General features: G+C 39.4%; 1 protein-coding gene across 4 annotated transcripts in view; it reads right to left on the bottom strand.

Annotated features, from left to right (window-relative positions):
- The window catches only part of TRAK2 (trafficking kinesin protein 2), a 47,182-nt gene that overhangs the window by 7,494 nt on the left and 19,021 nt on the right, over positions 1–20,667 (bottom strand). For 2 of the 4 annotated variants that reach the window (XM_063429851.1, XM_063429849.1), the window contains exons 4-10: positions 12,237–12,299; positions 11,582–11,658; positions 10,597–10,713; positions 7,561–7,770; positions 3,630–3,708; positions 2,362–2,492; positions 856–930 (exon numbers count right to left, since the gene is read on the bottom strand). In XM_063429851.1, the coding sequence (XP_063285921.1) occupies positions 856–930; positions 2,362–2,492; positions 3,630–3,708; positions 7,561–7,770; positions 10,597–10,713; positions 11,582–11,658; positions 12,237–12,299 (752 nt within the window). Of the gene's footprint in view, positions 1–855; positions 931–2,361; positions 2,493–3,629; positions 3,709–7,560; positions 7,771–10,596; positions 10,714–11,581; positions 11,659–12,236; positions 12,300–17,246; positions 17,366–20,667 lie in introns of those variants that run through there. The other 2 variants (XM_063429853.1, XM_063429852.1) reach the window with 2 other exon arrangements.

The following is a 20,667-nucleotide window of genomic DNA, read 5'->3' as shown; positions in this document are numbered from 1 at the left end:
AAAGGAAGACTATTATTCTGATATAGTAATTAGAAAGAGATATGATACAACCACCCCTCCCCTCCCCCCCACCTCCACCCAATGTTAGGTTGCCAGGCTGTTTAAAGTGTTTCAAAATCTTTATAAAAAGCTCATAGTGATTGCTTAATGGAATAGTTATGTTGCCTTGAGTCTCTGGGCAAAGCCTCCAGTTTTACATGAAACCATATACAACAGTCTGATTGAAAACAACAACGAGGCTTTCCACAGTATCTCTCCCCCCCTCCAGTCAGCATTGAGATGAATGATATACATAGTACTGCACAATCAGTGTCAGTTTCCACATCCAGCACTCAGCACTGATATCCAGGTTGGACAAGTTTGACATTGATAAGATGGAAGTGTTAATACCACCACTGATGAGGGAGTGGCGTCTGGATTACCAATATCAAATTTGCACAACCAAGATATCAGTGATAGGCTAACACGTGTCCAGGACTCTCAGTCAAATAATGAAATTCTGAATTGTGTGGTAATGTAACATTGTAAAGCTCTTCAGAGTAAGATGGCGCTATATAAAGGCCTATAATAAACAATATTCAGTACTATGAATGCAGACAGGGAGGGAGCAGCCTCCATGAGCTGTGGAGAGCCCCGTTTTGTCAAGCCACTATCAAGCATCTTGGCATAAAACTGTATGAGACCACCAAGACACCTCAGGCAACATAACCAGTACTATGAGCTCCAGTAGTTATCTTGGTATGAAGTGGTTGTTTTGTTTACATCATATGCCTCTGTTTTACTCTCTGCAAACAAATAATAAAATCACTATTCGTCACGTTTGATCTGCATTGTTTTACTGGTAAGATGCCTCACCTCAGCAGTCAGTTGCCTCTGAGCTTCCTTAGATGCCTGCAGGTGTATCCTTAGCTCCTCCTTCTCTATAGCGCTCTGTGAGTAGATGATACCATGGCATTAGAACATAGAACAGAATTTTTATGATGGCTAGAATTGGCTATGCAGCGTTTGTGAAATATATTTCCCAAGTCAGACAAATGGCTGGCTAAATGTCATCAAATGGAAAATGAAGTCCACAGTAACTACATTGATAAAAGTTATTGATTTCTGTACTACAACATGGTTAATTAAATGGATGGGATAAACAAAATAACTTTTCACACATTAAGTTATTTTTTGATTTTCATTTACACATACAGTTATCCTTTGAGACACCTAAACAATTAACACATTTAGGGCTTTAGGCTCTAACCAGAGTGGGAAGCTGGTTTCAAAAGAGCCCAGCAAGGAGATATCAGCTACTACATTGTCTAAATGTTAAATGTTTGATCCCCAGAAGTATGATTATTATTTTTGGCGAGATCCTCGGCCTCCATCCAGCTCACAAGCCCTGCCCTTTCCTCTCCAATTTTAGGCATTGTAAATGGTCTGGGTTTTGAACAAAATGTGTATGAGCTCAATGTCAATGTAGATAAATATAGGTGATAGTATGTGCAGATCAAACAATATTTCATCTGCATTTTATCTTTGCAAATATGTTAAAGGTCTTCTTTAAAGGGTTACTCCAGACATCATAACCACCACAGCCCACTGGCACCAATTCCTGGAAATGAGGCAAAAACACTTTGAAACAGTTTGCCATATTACCTGGATCGCTGCAGGGCACTGGTTCTCCTGTGCAGCAGGCCTATGACATGTGGATTCTGATGCTCATTCATTGGTTGAGAGCATCAGCGCCCACTGCGTGCTGTCAAAAGATGTATCGAGCTTCTCTCTTGAAGGTGAAGTGTGGATATCCCCTCGCTTCTTGACTGCAGCCCCCTCCCCAGTCTCCCTATAAGCTTGGTTATTTATTTAGGTAGTGAGGAAAGCATTGCTGGGCTTCAACCGGTGTTAGATTTCAGGTAAGTAAAACCTATATTTTATTCTTATTTCAGGTTCTTTTAGAGGGGGGACCTTAATAATAATGACATTATTAATTTAAAAAGAAACAGGGCATTTTTAAAATGGCATATATTTTCACCTTGTCTATACATATATTCCTGCCCGGTGCCTTCAAAATATGCAATTTTACACTTTTTTTTATTTATTTTTTTTATTATCTTCCTTACCCCTCATTTCTTCTCAAATTTGCAAAACGAGCACACAGATAAAAACATAAGCTACCTATTTAATGTGTATTTGCAAAGCACAATACATTTCACAAGCTGTATTTTACTGTACTTAAAAAAAACTATAATACTCATTTATACAGATGTGGCGATCAGAAAACAGAACAAGCTAAAGTCAGCACATCCCTAACATTAAAGTGGTATTGTTATTTCGGGGTTTACCCATTTATTAATGACTCGTGGATGTGTATACCTCTCTTAATTTGTGCTGAAGGTCAACAATCTCAGCTAGAAGAGTAGAGATCTGCTCCTGGTATTGTACTATTGCTTCAGACTTACTGGACAACTCATCAGTCAGCTGTTCAATCTGATGGTTGGTTTCGCCTAAAAGTGAACAAGTATGACAGTTAAAATTCTGCTGCAGCTATGCAAGTTGCTTAGTTGGGTTATAGGCATATTTTGCGAACAAAAATATTTTTGCAACAATCAAGTTTAATTTGCAAGGGCAATATATAAACATAGATCCACAGCACACACACAAAAGGACAAGATAAATATCAGGAACTGGGCACCTATACCATGTTACTGTGGAACCTAACCAAGGCTATAGATAACCTCTCTCATGCTACTAAAAAGAAAACCATTCAGGTTGATAAAAATGTAAGTAAAAATTCATGATCACACATAATTATTATTATTTGCATATGAACAGTAGTCCTTACAGGAATATTAAAGTCACCCAGACCACTTTGCCTCAATGAAAAGGTCTGGGTGCAGTGACCCTATATTTTTAACCCTGTAATGTAAAACCTTGCAATTTTGTAGAAATTGCAATGTTTAACACATCTCTGGTGGCTGTCTTCCAGACGGCCACTAGAGGAGTTTCCTCTACAACTGCTGAGTAAAACTTGGTCATGTGACCAAATAAAGCGCATAGCAAAATATTGAATTCAATGCTTTCCTATGAGACGCATTTGACTGGATGTACGCAGAAAATCACTGCTCCTGCACATCATGTTTCCCATGCTCCTCTATAATTTGACGAATGAATAGGTTGCGATGCCTCCACGGGAGGTGGAGCGGCCCCAAGAAAGTCTTGATGCTAGAGAAGAGGTAAGACAAACCTTTATTTTACTTACTTTTCTTACACGGGGAAGGCACCAACGCAAATAGTGACAAGGACACTATAGCAATAGATATACAGGTTTGTACTTTGAAAACTATAGCGCTCCTTTAATTTCAAAGAAGAATTAGCGAGTATGTGTCTGTATGTTGGACAAGCTATCATTTTTAAATGAACGGAAGGAGGGAGATAAATATTTTAATCCTAGCATAATTTATTTTATTTTTTTTACAAATAAAATATTCCAAAGATCAATGTAATTGTGCGTGATAATGTTTCAGAGAACCCATGACTCTAGCAGGAGCTATTAAGTCACCCACTGTAAAAATCAATTACATAACTTAATGGGTGCCGGAAGGCATCACTAATGGGTCTGAGTATCCATTAGTCCTACTCACTTATTTGTTTAACGCAGTCGATCACCAATTGATGCTCTTTTTCTTCATATGTTATAGTTTCTGTTTTCAGGTGTGTCGCCTTGGGAGAAATAGAAAAGGCCATCAATAATGTTAACTTGCTCGAGAAAAAGCAAGATTAATATAATCACAGAGTGTATTTCAACGAAGTGCACAAAATAATGAAACCATTTAAAAAAAAAAAAAAAAAGAAATTAAATAAACAAAATATAAAGAAAACTGCTTGAGTAGCAAGCAAAGTGGCAAATGCAAAGATTGTGAGTTCAGTTTAAAGATTTCAATATACAGCTTTGATTTTACTGCACAGAACATATCGTTACTGTTGTGCGAATGAGGAAGCCAAAACAGTAATTTAAAAAAATACAAAAAAATAGTTTGGGTTACATAATGTCAAAGATCTCACGAGATTTTACAGAGGGATATGCATAACATTAATATGTATGCTTTATTAAATAACAAAATAATACATTTAAATGTTCTCTGCTGACCCTGCTAATGCAATGTAAACAAACACAAACTGTGCTATCCACTACTAGAGTGAAGTGTCAGGAATTTACCATAAGTTGAACTTTCAACCCAAAATAGGCAATTGTGGTCTATTGTTATTATTTTATTATTTATATGGCGCCATCAGATTCCAACGCGTCTATAATTTGAAAACGCTTTTCAATTCCCAACAATGCGCGGTTTGTAACCAACCCCGAAAGACTACAGTGATAGCTGGAAGCTAACCAACCCCGAAAGACTATAGTGATAGCTGTAAGCTAACCAACACCGAAAGACTATAGTGATAGCTGGAAGCTAACCAACCCCGAAAGACTATAGTGATAGCTGGAAGCTAACCAACCCCGAAAGACTATAGTGATAGCTGGAAGCTAACCAACCCCGAAAGACTATAGTGATAGCTGGAAGCTAACCAACCCCGAAAGACTATAGTGATAGCTGGAAGCTAACCAACCCCGAAAGACTATAGTGATAGCTGGAAGCTAACCAACCCCGAAAGACTATAGTGATAGCTGGAAGCTCCTTTAAGATAGCATCAGTTATTCAGTTTTGCTTGTTTTTTTGAAGTGGCATACAATCATCGTTGAACGAGATTCCTCTACGAGGTGAGGTGGACCATAATAATTATTTTCAGTATTAAAATTAATTTACAGTAGATGGTATAAGAATTTCATCAAAAGGAAAAGTGGATAATAAAATGGCTCATATAACACAGGCAGAATAACCTGTGGTCAGTTACAAGGAAAATACATTTGTCTTCGTGACATTCTACAGTCACTGCCAGTTAATGTAGGATCTATGGATTGAAATATTTGTGCAAATATTTAATGTTTATCTTATTAATATTGCCTGAACTTTAACAGGCAATAAATACATCAAAATCCAGTTATAGAATTCCGTGGAAATCTCACTCGCCCATCCCAAAGCAATTAGGTAAAGTCAATCTACCATTATCTAATTCAATAATGATTATACAATAATATCTTAAATCAGCCTCTTTGTAGCACCAACAATTACAACTCGATTAGGATCACTTTTTTATTTCGTTTTATTTTTTTATAACTACACCAGAAAAATATGGTGTCATAAATATAGAGTAGAGAGAGAAAAACAAGTCAGTGTTTTGATTTGCTTTGCTATTCTGAGCACTCAGTCAACTTTAGCTTAGGCTTAGTGAAGCAGTTTGGTGTAAAGATCATGAACCTGCAGTTTAAGGGGTTATATAAAGTGATATACACTTTATTTTGGAGTCCTAGTTACACCTCCCATATCTGAGATTCTCACAGTTTCCATAAAATAAAACGTAAAAAGTTTTATTATCAATTGCTTTATCTACAAAAGTTCACATTTTAATGGAGACTTTAGTAGATAAATTATTTTAAAAGGTTTTTTTTTTATTTTAAAGGACCACTATAGTGCCAGGAAAACATATAGGGTCCTTGGGTCCCCTTCACCCTCAGGGCCCCCCTCCCGCCTGGCTCTAGGGTAAGGAAGGGGTTAATCCCTTACCTTTTTTCCCAGCGCTGAGCTCCCTCGGCACTGGTGAATCTCCTCCTCCTTTCCCTGTCATCGGCTGAATGCGCATACGCAGCATGAGCCGCGCGCATTCAGCCAGTCCATAGGAAAGCATTCTGAATGCTTTCCTATGGACGCTGGTGTCTTCTCACTGTGAAAATCACAGTCAGAAGCGCGGAGGTGCCTCTAGCGGCTGTCAATGAGACAGCCACTAGAGGCTGGATTCATTCTAAAGTAAACATAGCTATGTTTACAGCAGAAATGGCTAATCCTAGATGGATCTGGCACCCAGACCACTTCTTTAAGCTGAAGTGGTCTGGGTGCCTATAGTGGTCCTTTAAAACATATTATAATGATTTTAAAAGCTTATGTGAAAATTATGTGAGAATATTAAAATATCAAGGCCAGTGCGCTTACTTCAGAAGATCATTAATAGAGCAGGAGACATGAAATTCTAAACTAAACACACAATACAATAAAGGATCTTAAACACGTGTGTTTTTCACAAAGTGTGTAGGGAGGCTGTGGGGGTCTCAGCAAGGAGAGGTGTGGCTAGGGATGCGTAAACAAAGTGAATGAACTCCTAAATGGTAGAGAATTAAGCAGCGAGACAGCAGGGGCATGATCTACACACCCAAACAACTTAATTAGGCTAAAGTTGTTTTAGTGATAAGAGTATCTCTTTATCGCTCACTGTCTTTTTCTTTGTTCTAATACAAACCGCAATCTCATTATGAAAATATACAATTGTGATTGCACTCCGGATGCTAGTGTGCCTCTGTTTTCTATGGATTGTCTGATATCAACCTGGTGACCAATTTACCCCAACAATTGTACATTGGGGCCGACTACACTGTGTAGCAACATCAGATTCCAGTTAGTATACAAAATGTAAGATGTAAAATGTGCTAAAGAAACGGTCAGACATACACATAAAATAATATTCTTTCCTGAAGTCCTGCCTTTTCTAGGATGGCAGCTACAATAGGTGTAAGCTGATAATCTGTTACTAATTAAAGGACCACTCTAGTGCCAGGAAAACACTTGTTTTCCTGGCACTAGAGTGCCCTGAGGGTGCCCCCACCCTCAGGGACCCACTCCCGCCGGGCTCTGGGGGGAGGAAGGGGTTAAACTTACCTCTTTCTCCAGCGCCGGGCGGGGAGCTTTCCTCCTCCTCTCCTTCTTCCTTGCGACGTCATCGGCTGAATGCGCATGCGCGGCAGAAGCCGCGCTCGCATTCAGCCGGTCGCATAGGAAAGCATTATCAATGCTTTCCTATGGACGCTTGCGTGCTCTCACTGTGATTTTCACAGTGAGAAGCACGCAAGCGCCTCTAGCAGCTGTCAATGAGACAGCCACTAGAGGTTTTGGAGGCTGGATTAACCCTCAGTATAAACATAGCAGTTTCTCTGAAACTGCTATGTTTATTAAAAAAAAGGGTTAATCCTAGAGGGACCTGACACCCAGACCACCTCATTAAGCTGAAGTGGTCTGGGTGCCTAGAGTGGTCCTTTAATTACACATTACATCTGCACTAAACACGCAAAATGCAATTTCACGCAAGGACTTGCCTTAACCCGCAATGTATGAATTGTTGGGTACAGCATATAAGTAGCTCTTGTGGAGAGGATAAACATGCCTTATCTGAAGTAGCCACTTTTATAATTCCAAGATAACCACAGAGAGAAAAATACATTTATCAATAAAACGGAATCTACAAATTTGCTAGAAATATTTTAAAGTAATGCTGTACCACCTATGAGCTAATTAAATAATTTAATTTAGCCGAAAAGAACACTAGCTGCGAATATCATACAATAAAATCTGTCCGATCTACAAACACCAATAGCTTTCATCAAAAGGCATAAAAAGTATTGTTAGTGTAGATCCTGACCTGTGAGCGTAGGGCAAGATTCTCTTCCTCCAGTTCCTTGAGTTTCCCATGCAGGTTGTCTAGCTGGAGCAGGCCATGTGTCAGGGTGAATGAGTCATTGGAACGCAATGGGGTAGAGCAACTGGAGTCAGTTTCACTCTCCTCTGAAGCAATGGAGACCACACGGAGTAGGTCTTCTTTTTTAGATAATTCGTGCTGGAGTTGATTGACCTGTAAAAGAGTAAAGGAAAGATGGCCATTGTACTGATAAGGTATAGTTAAACCGCAGGGTGAGATAGTAGTGGAGCCTTGTAAAATGACACAATAAAAATATTCCAATATAAAACAGTTATACAAGGCTATAATTACTAAACACAAAATGATATTGAAATAGGCAGACACTGACTAAAACGGTAAATGACGCTTGTAGCCATGGATGATAAGGAATATGATACGACTTGATATAAGGCAATAAAATGCAATTGCTAAGAAATTCTGATAAGGTTGGAATGGAACTAAATAAGATATGCAGCAGTGTTGCAGAATGTAAGGTATGCAGTAATAATAAGAATAACATTCAATATTAAATCATTTACTATTATAATAATATACATACACACAATAGTCGGATTGATACATTACTATTCACCAATATTAAATATTAACACCAGGAGAAGAGTTCTGCAAACACTAGAAAATTACCAATATAAAATTATAAACCTATATCGAACAGGTGACTGAAACTTAAACGGAGACTAAACTTAAAGGGACACCATAGTCACCAGAACAACTACAGCGTATTGAATTTGTTCTGGTGGGTAGAATCATTACCTTCAGGCTTTTTGCTGTAAACACTGTCTTTTCAGACAAAATGCAGTGTTTACATTACAGCCTGGTGGTAACTTCGCTGGCCACTCCTCAGATGGCTGTTAGAGATCCTTCCTGGGTCATGGCTGCATAAAATGCATCCAAACATGCAGTATCTCCTCCCTCTGCATGCAGACACTGAACTTTCCTCATAGAGATTCATTGATTCAATTCATCTCTATTAGGAGATGTTGATTGGCCAGGGCTGTGTTTGAATCAGGCTGGCTCTAACCCTGATCTGCCTCCTTGTCAGTCTCAGCCAATCCTATGGGGAGGCATTGTGATTGGATCAGGCTACCACTTCTGATGATGTCAGCAGACAGCTTGTTTTTCTGAGGCAAACAGCATGCAGAGTTACAGCTTCAGGCTTGTAAGATTTTGCTATATTTATGGAGGCATGAGGGGCCCAGGGGGGCTAGATGGTGGTTTTAACACTATAGGGTCAGGAATACATGTTTGTGTTCCTGACCCTATTAGTGATCCTTTAAGACTGTAGACCTTTAAGATTTTATATCACATCAGCCAAACTGAAAAAATTGAGGCAATTTTTCTTTTTCAGTTCAATCAATATGGCCTAAATTTTGCAATTTTCTGGGTCACTGCTCTAATTTCTTAATTCGCATTAAGAAAATGTAAAAAAAACAAAAACAAAAAAAACTCATTTTAGATTTAGAACACCAAAGAATGTTCTAAAACTCTATAACTTTGTCTTTGGAAGTTCAAAGGTGTAAATCCACTTGATTACACTATTTGAGGATGTGACTAAATGATGCAAGATCACTCCCATACTTTGCAGTTCTTTTTACCATTTGGGCAAAATTGCCCAAAATGTTCAATGAGCACGTTATAAATACATGATTTTGTATAACTTGAGTAAAAGACATGGCATTATTCATACTATACTCCACAAATGCAGGTTTTGTATGGGATGTAAGATTGTGTGTGCGCAAGGCATCATACGGTTGGAATTGTCAGTGCTCCTATCAGATCCCATCATCAATACACTGACCAAGGACCTTTTCAGATGTAATTTAGTTCCTTTATTACATTGATACCTCTGGCTTCCCAAGCTGTGACTGCATTGGTTTGAATAAAAATAGCCTGTTATATCACTATTGCTAAACTAGTGCCACTGCACATTTAGATAATACTATGTACTCACAAGCTCAATGGCTTGAAGAGTGACAGTGACTACTTAATAAACACTGTCAATGTATGAAGCAGATTTATCGGGTCAATGCTAAAGGCGTGGCCAGAAACATTGGGTGGAATGAGTAAGGAGAGGATTTGGGAAAAAAAATGTCTAGGTAGAACGTGAATATGGTGGAGAGGAGGTGATGCAGCTATGAGACAGCCACAGAGCTACATCTAAGTTATCTGCACTACCACGGACTGGAAATGGCAGTTACAAGGATCATAACTTATCAGCTCATATTTCTATTTTATGAATTACATACTAGACAAGTGAATTTGCTGCACTCTTCTTTCAATTAATAGATTTGTCCAGCATGGAGAGCCTTTCAATTAGTTTGTAAACTTAGCAACAAGTTAACAAAATTCATTAAAACAGATTTTACAATGGGCATATCAAATGGTCATCCAACAAACCGATTTGTTTAAGGGAGAATGCAAGAAATGCACATTCCTACTAGTTACTGCCTTTACAACACATCAGTGTGGTTATAAATATTCATAAACCCAAGAATTCTCTGCATAACAGACGTGGGAATGCAGTATTTTCCTCTACTACAATAATACTGGAATCCTTTAAGATACAAAAGTTAGATTTCTAATCATCAGCATTTTCACAATCTTTTTTTGACCAATACTCGTGGATCCTGCTGCCCACTACAATGCCGTTAGTATGGGCCTCTCCCTGATGCTGTACATATATATGTCACAACACAAAATTATCTTAATTTCTTCTATGATATGGACTGTTTACCTGATACACTATTAGCCTTTGGACATTTAATATTTTGCTCTTATCAGAATAAGGCATTCATTATTAGCTTATTATTACTCTGACAATATACTAGGTGCTGAGCAATCCCTAAGAATGTATCTGGAAAGCCAGTTCTAGTAAAGTCTGGGTTTATGTTTTAATACTTAGATGGCAGTTGTAACAGGATTTCTGGACAATCCCACGTGCATACAATATATCCACACATTTCAATGAACAGAACTCACATGGTCCAGTGCATTTGTCAGTTGTTCCTCCAAATACTCATTCTGCTTCACCAACATGTGGTTCCTTTTCAAAAGAGCCTGCCCAATGTGAGCTGCCAGTTCTAGGTCCTTGTCTCTCTGTTCACAAAAACACAAGAGGAATTACAATGCTGCTCAGATCATTTAACGATCATAGCTAGCATTTCAGAACAGGTTGAATCACATCAAAATCTTATATGAAGTTGTAGCACATGTTGTAAAAACATTTGGATGGGCAGGTTATTTACCATTACCGGTTTACATATATACAATATCATATTATCCACATGTAACATAGTACACAGAATATTAGTGAAGAGTTTGAAAAGAAGACTATTCTTAAATTACAGGAATACAAAAGATTGAGTATTATGTTATGAAACCTTATCAAAAGTGTTGAAAATAAGTCTCCATAACATTAGAGTTTATTATATTGCAAATCTGACCTAAAGCTTTTGGTTGGTGTTATTTTATCCATCATACACTACAAGACATTCTAATAAAGACAATAAGACTTCAGCACTGGTCATAAATGGTCTAATGGTGGTTTATTTAGCTATCCAAAAAGGCAGATATAATACGTATCTTTACCAAGCAATGATGTGCTGGCATCAGATGCCAATTTTGCACAAAAATGACATTTGCCAGTCTTAAACTCTTGCTAATGATGTGAATTTACACCTCCTGTAGCTAGGGGGTTAATAACTGTATGTACATGAAGACTGCAGGCACCATGACCACTTTAAATAAATTAAGTGATCACAGTGCATGGATTCACTTTTTAATAAACTTTCTAAATGATTCAATACTGTTAGAGAGGAAAAAAAACAAACACTTTCCAATTATTTAATTTGCAATTTGGAAGTTTTTCCAACAGGATTGAATCATTTGGAAAATGTATTCAAATCGAGGCCAATGTGTACGAAACGTATTTAGAAGAACTGTGAAAGAAATTGAGAAGTCTCACCTCTGCTAGCCGATGGTTTAGCATATCTCGGTCGTTGAAACCCATGGTCATCTGGTCTGCTGTTTCCGAACCAAGAACTGTTGCAGAAAATGATAAACACACAATTTGTATGGTTGCAAATAGTGGGCAAAGTGCCATTAGTCAGCATGGATAAAAGTACAGTACTCTACCAATTATTTCAATACCATCAGCAAGTTCTAAACATACAGCAAATAGGTTTCCGTGGGCAGCAGACACCAAGAAGCCAAAAAAATTAGTTTAGCATGCTAAATGGGACTGCACTGACCGCCTTTTCAGCTGCCTTAACAATACAGCATTATCAATATCAGATCTGTCCAATGAGCCCAGTGTTCTTAGTCTATTATTTCCACATAGTTTGGAAAGAATTGATACTGATAATACAGAGGTATAAATATGAATCAAAACAACTGAACAGGGAGGCTGTTAAAAGGGTGTTGAGGTACCCTGCTTTTTGATAAACTTCTTCAAGTACACAAAAAAAAACCAAAAAAAAACACTGAGCTGTAGTAAATATAATGCATTTAGTATCCCTTTAATTTATAGAGTCTGAAAGTGTGTACAGATTTGAGGAATACTTATAAGTCTGCAAATATATTTGCAATGAAGTCAATTTGGAAAGAAAATGTAAATGTACCTTGAGGACACTGGCTGGATTTGTAAGACTCATCCAACGAACAGGAAGGTAGATCAACAAAAGCTTAGACAGAGGGAAGAAGAGAGTGGGGACAGCAAGAGAAAACGAGAGGTAAACATAGAGTAAAAAAGTGTGCTCACATAGCATTTCTCCAATTACGAAGTTAAACAGCCATCCACATTAAAGGACCACTCTAGGCACCCAGACCACTTCAGCTTAATGAAGTGGTATGGGTGTCAGGTCCAGCTAGGGTTAACTAATTTTTTTATAAACATAGCAGTTTCAGAGAAACTGCTATGTTTATCAATTAGTTAAGCCTTCCCCCTATGTCCTCTAGTGGCTGTCTCATTGACAGCCGCTAGAGGCGCTTGCGTGCTTCTCACTGTGATTTTCACAGTGAGAGCACGCCAGCGTCCATAGGAAAGCATTATGAATGCTTTCCTATGTGACCGGCTGAATGCGCGCGCAGCTCTTGCCGCGCGTGCGCATTCAGCCGACGGGGAGGAGAAGAGGAGGATCGGAGGAGGAGAGCAGGAGGAGATCTCTCCGCCCAGCGCTGGAAAAAGGTAAGATTTAACCCCTTTCCCCTTTCCAGAGCCGGGCGGGAGGGGGTCCCTGAGGGTGGGGGCACCCTCAGGGCACTCTAGTGCCAGGAAAACGAGTATGCTTTCCTGGCACTAGAGTGGTCCTTTAACTTGCCCAAAAGGATGAGCAAGCAAAGGGAAGTACAGAGAGTACATCCTTCAATAAAGACCTGCACCTTTAATTGATAACGCAGAATAGGATTCACCGTACATATTCATGGTACAAATCAACGGACTGAAAATCAGTACAAATGAGCTTGAAATTTGCCTTTCATAACAGGAACAGGACTAGACACATACAAACTGCTACTACTTTTAGCATATTTAGCTTAATGTTACATCACTAGTTTCACCCCTTAAGGACCAATTATATTTAGTCCTATTACCACCCTAGTTCCTAAAGATATTTTGCCAGTATGTAACATTATGCTAATTTAGCAACAGCGGCTCCATACAGACTTCTGCCCTTTTGAAAAAAAAAAAAATTAAAAAGAAAATATATCGTAAAATTATATTTTGATGTAGGATGTGTTCAGGAATTTGCTATGATGGATTTATTCCTCCATTGGTCTTGTAAGGGTTAAGGAGTTACATTTGGATCTTCTACAAAGAATTAAATTTCCCCTTTTTCTTTGTCCTATGACAAATAAAAATCCTTGTAACATTTAATGCCATTTGATACACTATTCCCTTGTAGTATTTTTAAGAGCCCATGAAAGTCAAAACAAATTGATATACATTACAGCGCAAGTCTAAATCAATACTTAATTGCATTGGTTAAAAGACATCCGCGCTACATGGTAAATAATAAATACACAGGGTTTGCTACTTTTAATTGTTGATACAACCTAGCAACAGTACTGTAGTTCTATTATGTCTCACACTGTAACCTCAAGTTTGGCATTTCCACAGTATATCCGTTTAAACGCGGCAGCCTTTAAGCAAGGAGTACTGAATATCAAGAAAACGGTACAGAAACTGCAAAAGTATGAACTACATAGTATTGCTATTGAACAGCAAAACTGTAAAGACAGTTGAAACACACTTTTCATATATTGGCCTTAAAGCTACACTGTAGGCACCCAGACTATTTCATCTCAATGAAGTGGTCTTCATGCAGCCCCAGATGCTTTTTCTAAAAAAAAAAAAATAGCAACATTTGCATTGCAGTGTTAATTCCACCTCTAGTGTCCCTAATGGAGTTTTAATCTGTTAAACGACATTGGACGTCCTCACACTTTGCATGAGGACATCTAACATTGAAATTCCCCATAGGAAAGCTTTGATTCAAGGAAGCCTTAAGACACACGCGGTGAGTGGTGTGCATGAGATTCCACCATCGCCGTTATGTAACAGTGGGAAGAGACCTACCCAGCGCGTAGGAAGCTTTGGCGCTGGAAAGAGGCAAGTAAAAAAAATATTTTTTTTTTATTCACCCTTTAATCAACCCCCAAGGGGACGCTATAGCAGGGCTTGACAAATTTGTTTGGAATCTACGAGCCAGCTAAAAAAGTTAGGAGACAGTTTTTTCAAACTAGCGAAGTTTAATTTACGAGATAGCTACAATTCTTATAGGGACACTATAGTCACCAGAACCACTACAGCTTAATGTAGTTGTTCTGGTGCCTATTGCCTGTCCCTGTAGCCTTTTCAATATAAACACTGCCTTTTCAGATAAAAAGCAATGTTTACATTGCTGCCTAGTAAAACCTCTAGTGACAGTCACTCAGACGGCCACTAGAGAGTCCTGTGTCAGTGCTGCACAGTGTTCAGCACCTTTGTTCAGCGTCTCCACCCTCTGCATGGAGGTGCTGAATGTTAAAGGACCACTCTAGGCACCCAGACGACTTCAGCTTAATGAAGTGGTCTGGGTGCCAGGTACCTCTAGGATTAACCCTTTTTTTTTAATAAACATAGCAGTTTCAGAGAAACTGCTATGTTTATAATGAGGGTTAATCCAGCCTCCAAATCCTCTAGTGGCTGTCTCACTGACAGCCGCTAGAGGCGCTTGCGTGATTCTCACTGTGAAAATCACAGTGAGAGCACGCAAGCGTCCATAGGAAAGCATTGTAAATGCTTTCCTATGCGACCGGCTGAATGCGAGCGCGGCTCCTGCCGCGCATGCGCATTCAGCCGATGACGTCGCGATCAAGATGGAGAGGAGGAGGAAAGCTCCCCGCCCGGCGCTGGAAAAAGAGGTAAGTTTAACCCCTTCCTCTCTCCAGAGCCCGGCGGGAGGGGGTCCCTGAGGGTGGGGGCACCCTCAGGGTACTCTAGTGCCAGGAAAACGAGTATGTTTTCCTGGCACTAGAGTGGTCCTTTAACCACAGAGAACATGCACAATATCTTCCCAATGCTTTCCTATAGGAAAACATTGATTTAGCTGAGATCTTAAAGATTTTCTCAAATATGAAGGCAGGACAAGCCGTGGAAAACTGGCAAGGCTTGGGAAAGAAGGCGAGTAAAAACACCTCTCGCGTGATTGGAGGGATGCAGGTACCTAAACACACACACACACACACACAAATTGACATATTGACATACACACACACACAAATTGACATTTTTAATTTTAATCCACCCAACCTTTGGGATAGCTGAGTGGACTTTTCCTGGGGTCCAGTGGGGCTGCTATTCCTGTGTGCGAAGGAGCAGTGATCTTCCTGCATCTCCTCTCTGCTCCCTGCAGTAATTCCGGGGCCGGAATGACATCATATTCTGACTCCCGGCATCATTACACAGCGCAAAGGTGCAGTGAGGAGCTGCAGGACGATCGCTGCTCTCGCGCGTATTGCCCAGCCTGTCACCTCCACGATCCCCAGGGCAGCCTTCTGCACACAACCCAGAGCGCCCGCCTCTACGCTCCACAGGGCGACCGGCCGGCTCCATTATTCCCCCATCCTGCCTTTAGTTAAAGGGCTTCAAATCCCAGGCACCAGGGAAAAATTTCTAGTCACCATGGCGACCTGGGATTTGTCAAGCCCTGCACTATAGCATTCTGAATACTGGTTTGTATTCCTAACGCTATAGCGTTCCTTTAAATTTGCTGAATGGTGATATGTAAATTGATAAAGGAATTGTGAATTATACTTTTTATTTTGTGTGCCCTATCCCCCACGCCTGTTTACTTAACTTAAAGTCCTTGGAGGGCAGGTCACAGTCATGCCTCCTTGGCCGAGATCATCAAGATTAATGATCTCAGCCAATCAAACGGTTCCCCATAGGGAAACATTGAAAGGGTTGTGTGCATGTGTGGAAAAATGCCACACTGTACCAATCAAATGCTGTTCTATGAGAGTTGATTCTCTTCTTAATGTGAAAGTGTCAGTAGTGGCTGTCTGGAAGATTTGTGTTATCACTGCAATAGAAATTCAATGAGAAAAAGAGGTCTGGGTGTCTTTAGCAGGCCTTTAAATGAGACACTAAGAGATTGAAGCATGACGCTGTATTCTAATGCAAATGGTAAGAATATTCTAAAAGTTTTCTTGCTGACAGGACAAGTTTGAACATTTTTAAACACTATAGCACAATTTAAAGATAGCCTGCAAGTACCGTATGTCATAATGATTCTATCATGCATTCACAATAACAATTTTAATTAAAAAAATATATATATATATAAATCCTGCAAAAAATGCTGGGGACCTTCATTATTATTATTAGCATTTATACAATGCCAACATATTCTGCAGTGCTTTACAATTATAGAAAGCAATCTATGAGGATTTGAAGTAGGCAGATGCAGATCTATATATTTAGATGTCTTGTCCAGGGACACTAACTGGTAAGATATTCTGGCCGGAATCAGAACATCTTGGTGGTCCTAAGGCAGTCATGTCACCTCTACTAAAATTAATATTTTATGAACACTCGTATTGTGTGTCAAATCGCAAATGACCAGAATTAATGTGACCGTTTAATTCCCCTAAATATAATGCAGGCAGTGCAAATTAAAATCGATAAACGTTACTACAATTAGGCACAAAACTGCAGAGTTGTTATTGCACAAGACTTAAAGTATAATTTATTTAAGGGGAGGGGGGGTTATTATCATCAATTTAAATTACATTGCATGGCTGAGGCATTAGGTTAGATGAGACAGGATCTGTAATTCACTATGGATTGTTAAAATGTACTGTATCAAGGGTGTCAATTTATATTCTATGCTTGACACACTAAGAAAAGGAAAAAATGAAAACACACACAAAAATAAAAAAGAATGAGCATTTTGGTAAAACAAACAGTGAAGTGAGCAGGAACATTCCATTGGTTTCTGGGTGTCTGGTCTACTTTGAAACAATCTGCCTCGAAAAATTATTTCTAAGGTATAAAACAAAACCCAAACCAGGGTTAAGGTGTTTGACTGCATATTAATTAGTTACAGTCACACAACTGGATAGAGGCTAACAAACAGATGTAAGCTCACCTGTCACTGTAAAGGCAAGGAGGACCTCTTCATTGTCATTAAACGCCTCTTCATCAGTCTCCATTGTTTACATGTGTCTATGTTCCTAGTGAACTGATCATTGAGTGTCCCGAGCAGCACTGGAGACTCTCTGATTAAATGTTCGAGGTGCAGGTTATAAAAAAAAAAAAAAGGTGTACACTTTCACTCAGGTGATTAAAGTCATAAAAAGAGCCCTGCCCATGTAACAGCAAAACAAGGAGCAGCACATCAATATGACCTGTGCGCACTATACTCCTGAAGGCAACTTCTGTAATAGGTATTTAGATTATCAAACAATACATACATTGTGGAATGTCGCAAATGCAAAATAAAAAAATAAAAATAAAAAATAAAACAGAATATGAGAACGGACAAAAGCTTAGAGAAACTCCGTAGCTTGCCCTTCGGTAAATACCCGATCAGGTCTCAAAATAGTTTTTGCTCACTTGTGCCATTACAGAGAGAACGCACAATTTTTAAAAAAAAAAAACACAAATAAAAAGCCTCCTCTGTACCCCAAGTGGTACCTAAGAAGTAATAAAATAATTCTTCAGTAACTGAGCAATTTCAGAAGTTGAAAGGACACTTAAAACAAAAATTGCTCAATCTTAATGAAGTGGTTTTGGTACAATCCCCTTTCCCACTTTTTGGACAATATAAAACAATGGCATTCCACAGCTTTCAGTCTGATCAAATGCTCCACATTATGATTGAGACTGATTTAACTCTCCCATGACAAGGCAAATCTCTTATCATCACAGACCTGGAAAGTCATTTGTCAAGATGGACTGATGAGAGCTAAGCTGCTATGGAATGTCCTATTCGTTCACTAAACTGAAGCCGTGAAATAGCATGGATAATTAAGAGATCAAGTTCTATATTGTGTTAGGTTTTTGTAGCTCACAGAATATTTTACGTAGCAGGTCCAGTTTAAAAATATAGAAGTGTGAAAACCAGACACAATAATATGTTCAAAAGAGGTGTTGGAAATGTGTTTGTTTGTGTGTGTTTTTTAATTCATTATTTTTACCCAGCTCACAAGCATGAGTTGGTTAGCAAAAACAAAGTTTCAGTACAAGCATCTTGGTGTGCACTTTACTATGCTGACAAAAGTGAGCAGTGCTTGGGAGTAGTTTTTTTTTATTTTAAGAGCGTTATGGTTTATGTCGGGTGGTCATAGTCCGTTCGTGGTCCAAAGAGGTCGGTCATGCATTAGTGCTAAACCTGTGAGTTACTATCAGCCCGTAGGCGGAAATAAAGAAAAACTTTCAAAGGATTGGTGCTCACTTATTGACGTTGTGTGTGTGTGTATCTTGCTACATGTATGAGCCCTATGCCAGTGTCAAGGCCGTATAGGTAGCCCTGCTAGTCTCGGCTCTATGTCGAACGGTATACGTGTGTACACCTCCAGGATCTCGTACAGTCAGGGGGTGTGTTGAGCCTAGTCTAGGAGGTGGGGGTTAGGTCTTTTGTGTGTCAGTAGGGCTTTGTTGGGGTGTGGGTGGAGTCTTGTCTGTGGTAGTGCAGATCATGGAGCATAAGAAAAAAAAAAGGCTTGTCAACATAAAGTACAAATAAAGTAAATGTAAAAGCTTAAACAGCTTTGAACCACATAAGTAAGCTCAGAAAGGAGGCAATTATTGTTGGGGCGAGAGTCTCGGAATATGAGGCAGCGGATGCCCAGGGGTGACTGGGATGCTTTTAAAAAATAAAAGTGTACGGTTGGAATCCAAAATAATCAAAAGTAACTTCGAACCGCTTGGAATTGTAATGTCCTTAGGACGGTAAAGGAAACAGTGGGGTTGTGAGTCCCGTGTTTCAGATGTGTTGGGTAATTTAAAACACAGACAATGCACTGAGGATAAAAAAAAAAAAAAAAACTGCCTCAAAACCTCCTGAACATGGCTTTTATAGCGGACTATACAACACGGTTCACATCAGCATTTAATAAACTTAGAGCAATGTTGATTCAGCCAAAGGAGTTTAGAACATTTTTTGTTTATCCATTTGAGATAAACTGAAATCATTTTTTTTTTGTTCGTATTGATTGCCTTTTCTTAGATCAATAAATTAAGTAAATGGAAAGGTGAATTTGATAGACCATACACCTTTAGTCAAACTAAGTACCGTATTTATCGGCGTATAACACGCACTTTTTCTCCCTGAAAATAGGGAGAAAATCATGGGTGCGTGTTATACGCCGATATCCCACATTTACTTACCTGTCTTGAAGCGTGGGCCGGCTTCACAGAGCGCACCGCGGAACTGGAACTTAAATTTCAGGTTCCGGTTTCCGGCGGGACTGAAAGGAAGTGTGCACACTATTGTGTGCACACTTCCTTTCAGTCCCGCCGGTACTGGAACTTAAATTTCAGGTTCCGGTTTCCGGCGGGACTGAAAGGAAGTGTGCACACTATTGTGTGCACACTTCCTTTCAGTCCCGCCGGAAACCGGAACCTGAAATTTAAGTTCCAGTTCCGCGGTGCGCGCTGTGAAGCCGGCCCACGCTTCAAGACAGGTAAGTAAATATGGGACAGAGGGAAAGTGCACTAGGGGACACTATGGGAGGGGGGGGGGACACACTATGGGGGGTGGAGAATAGTATGGGAGGGGGGGAAGAATACTATGGAAAGGGGGGGGGACACTATGGGAGGGGGTGGAGAATACTATGGGGGGAGAGAATACTATGGGAGGGGGGGGGGGGATTACTATGGAAAGGGGGGGGGAACACTATGGGATGAGGGGGGGGAATACTATGGGAGGGGTGGAAATTTCCTGGAATTTCCTTCTGGAAATGAGGTGCGTGTTATACGCCGGGGCGTGTTATACGCCGATAAATACGGTAACTATGCTCTGCTTTCCTAATGACACTTTTAATACCCTTGCGTCCCTTAGTCTTTTCAATCAACCATACGATCAATAGAAAATGGCACATTTTCACAAATTACACTTTTAAAAGTAATTATTTCTTGCAATATAGGTTTAAAGGCATGCAATGAGTAACAAAGATAACAGCATAGCAGAAACAGAGAGACAACATACTTTATATTCGTTGGTTTAAAATTCAGCAGACTCTAGTTAAAACAGCAGCACATGACTATTTTGTGACCCACATATAAACTATTCTCTAGCAGACAAGAGACCTTGCTATCTATGCCTAGCCATCTATATAAAGAAAACACAGATATCAGCCAAAGATTTGAATAGACTTTGTTGGTTGTGTCAAAGTTGCAGACATGCCATTACACCTGCATTGCATTTATTTGCGTAGCCCTTCAGTCCTTCGCACGATTATTACTTATCCTTTACCTGTGCGTCTTAAATGCGGTGTACACATCATGTTAGTAAATAGTTAGCATGTGTATTCCACTTGCTAGTCCTTCAAGAAAGTTACCCATAA

Source organism: Pelobates fuscus, chromosome 8, assembly GCF_036172605.1.
Source record: "Pelobates fuscus isolate aPelFus1 chromosome 8, aPelFus1.pri, whole genome shotgun sequence".
Classification (NCBI taxonomy): Eukaryota; Metazoa; Chordata; class Amphibia; order Anura; family Pelobatidae; genus Pelobates; species Pelobates fuscus.
Note: the sequence above shows the minus strand (reverse complement) of the source record. Positions and strands in the feature narration are given on the sequence as shown.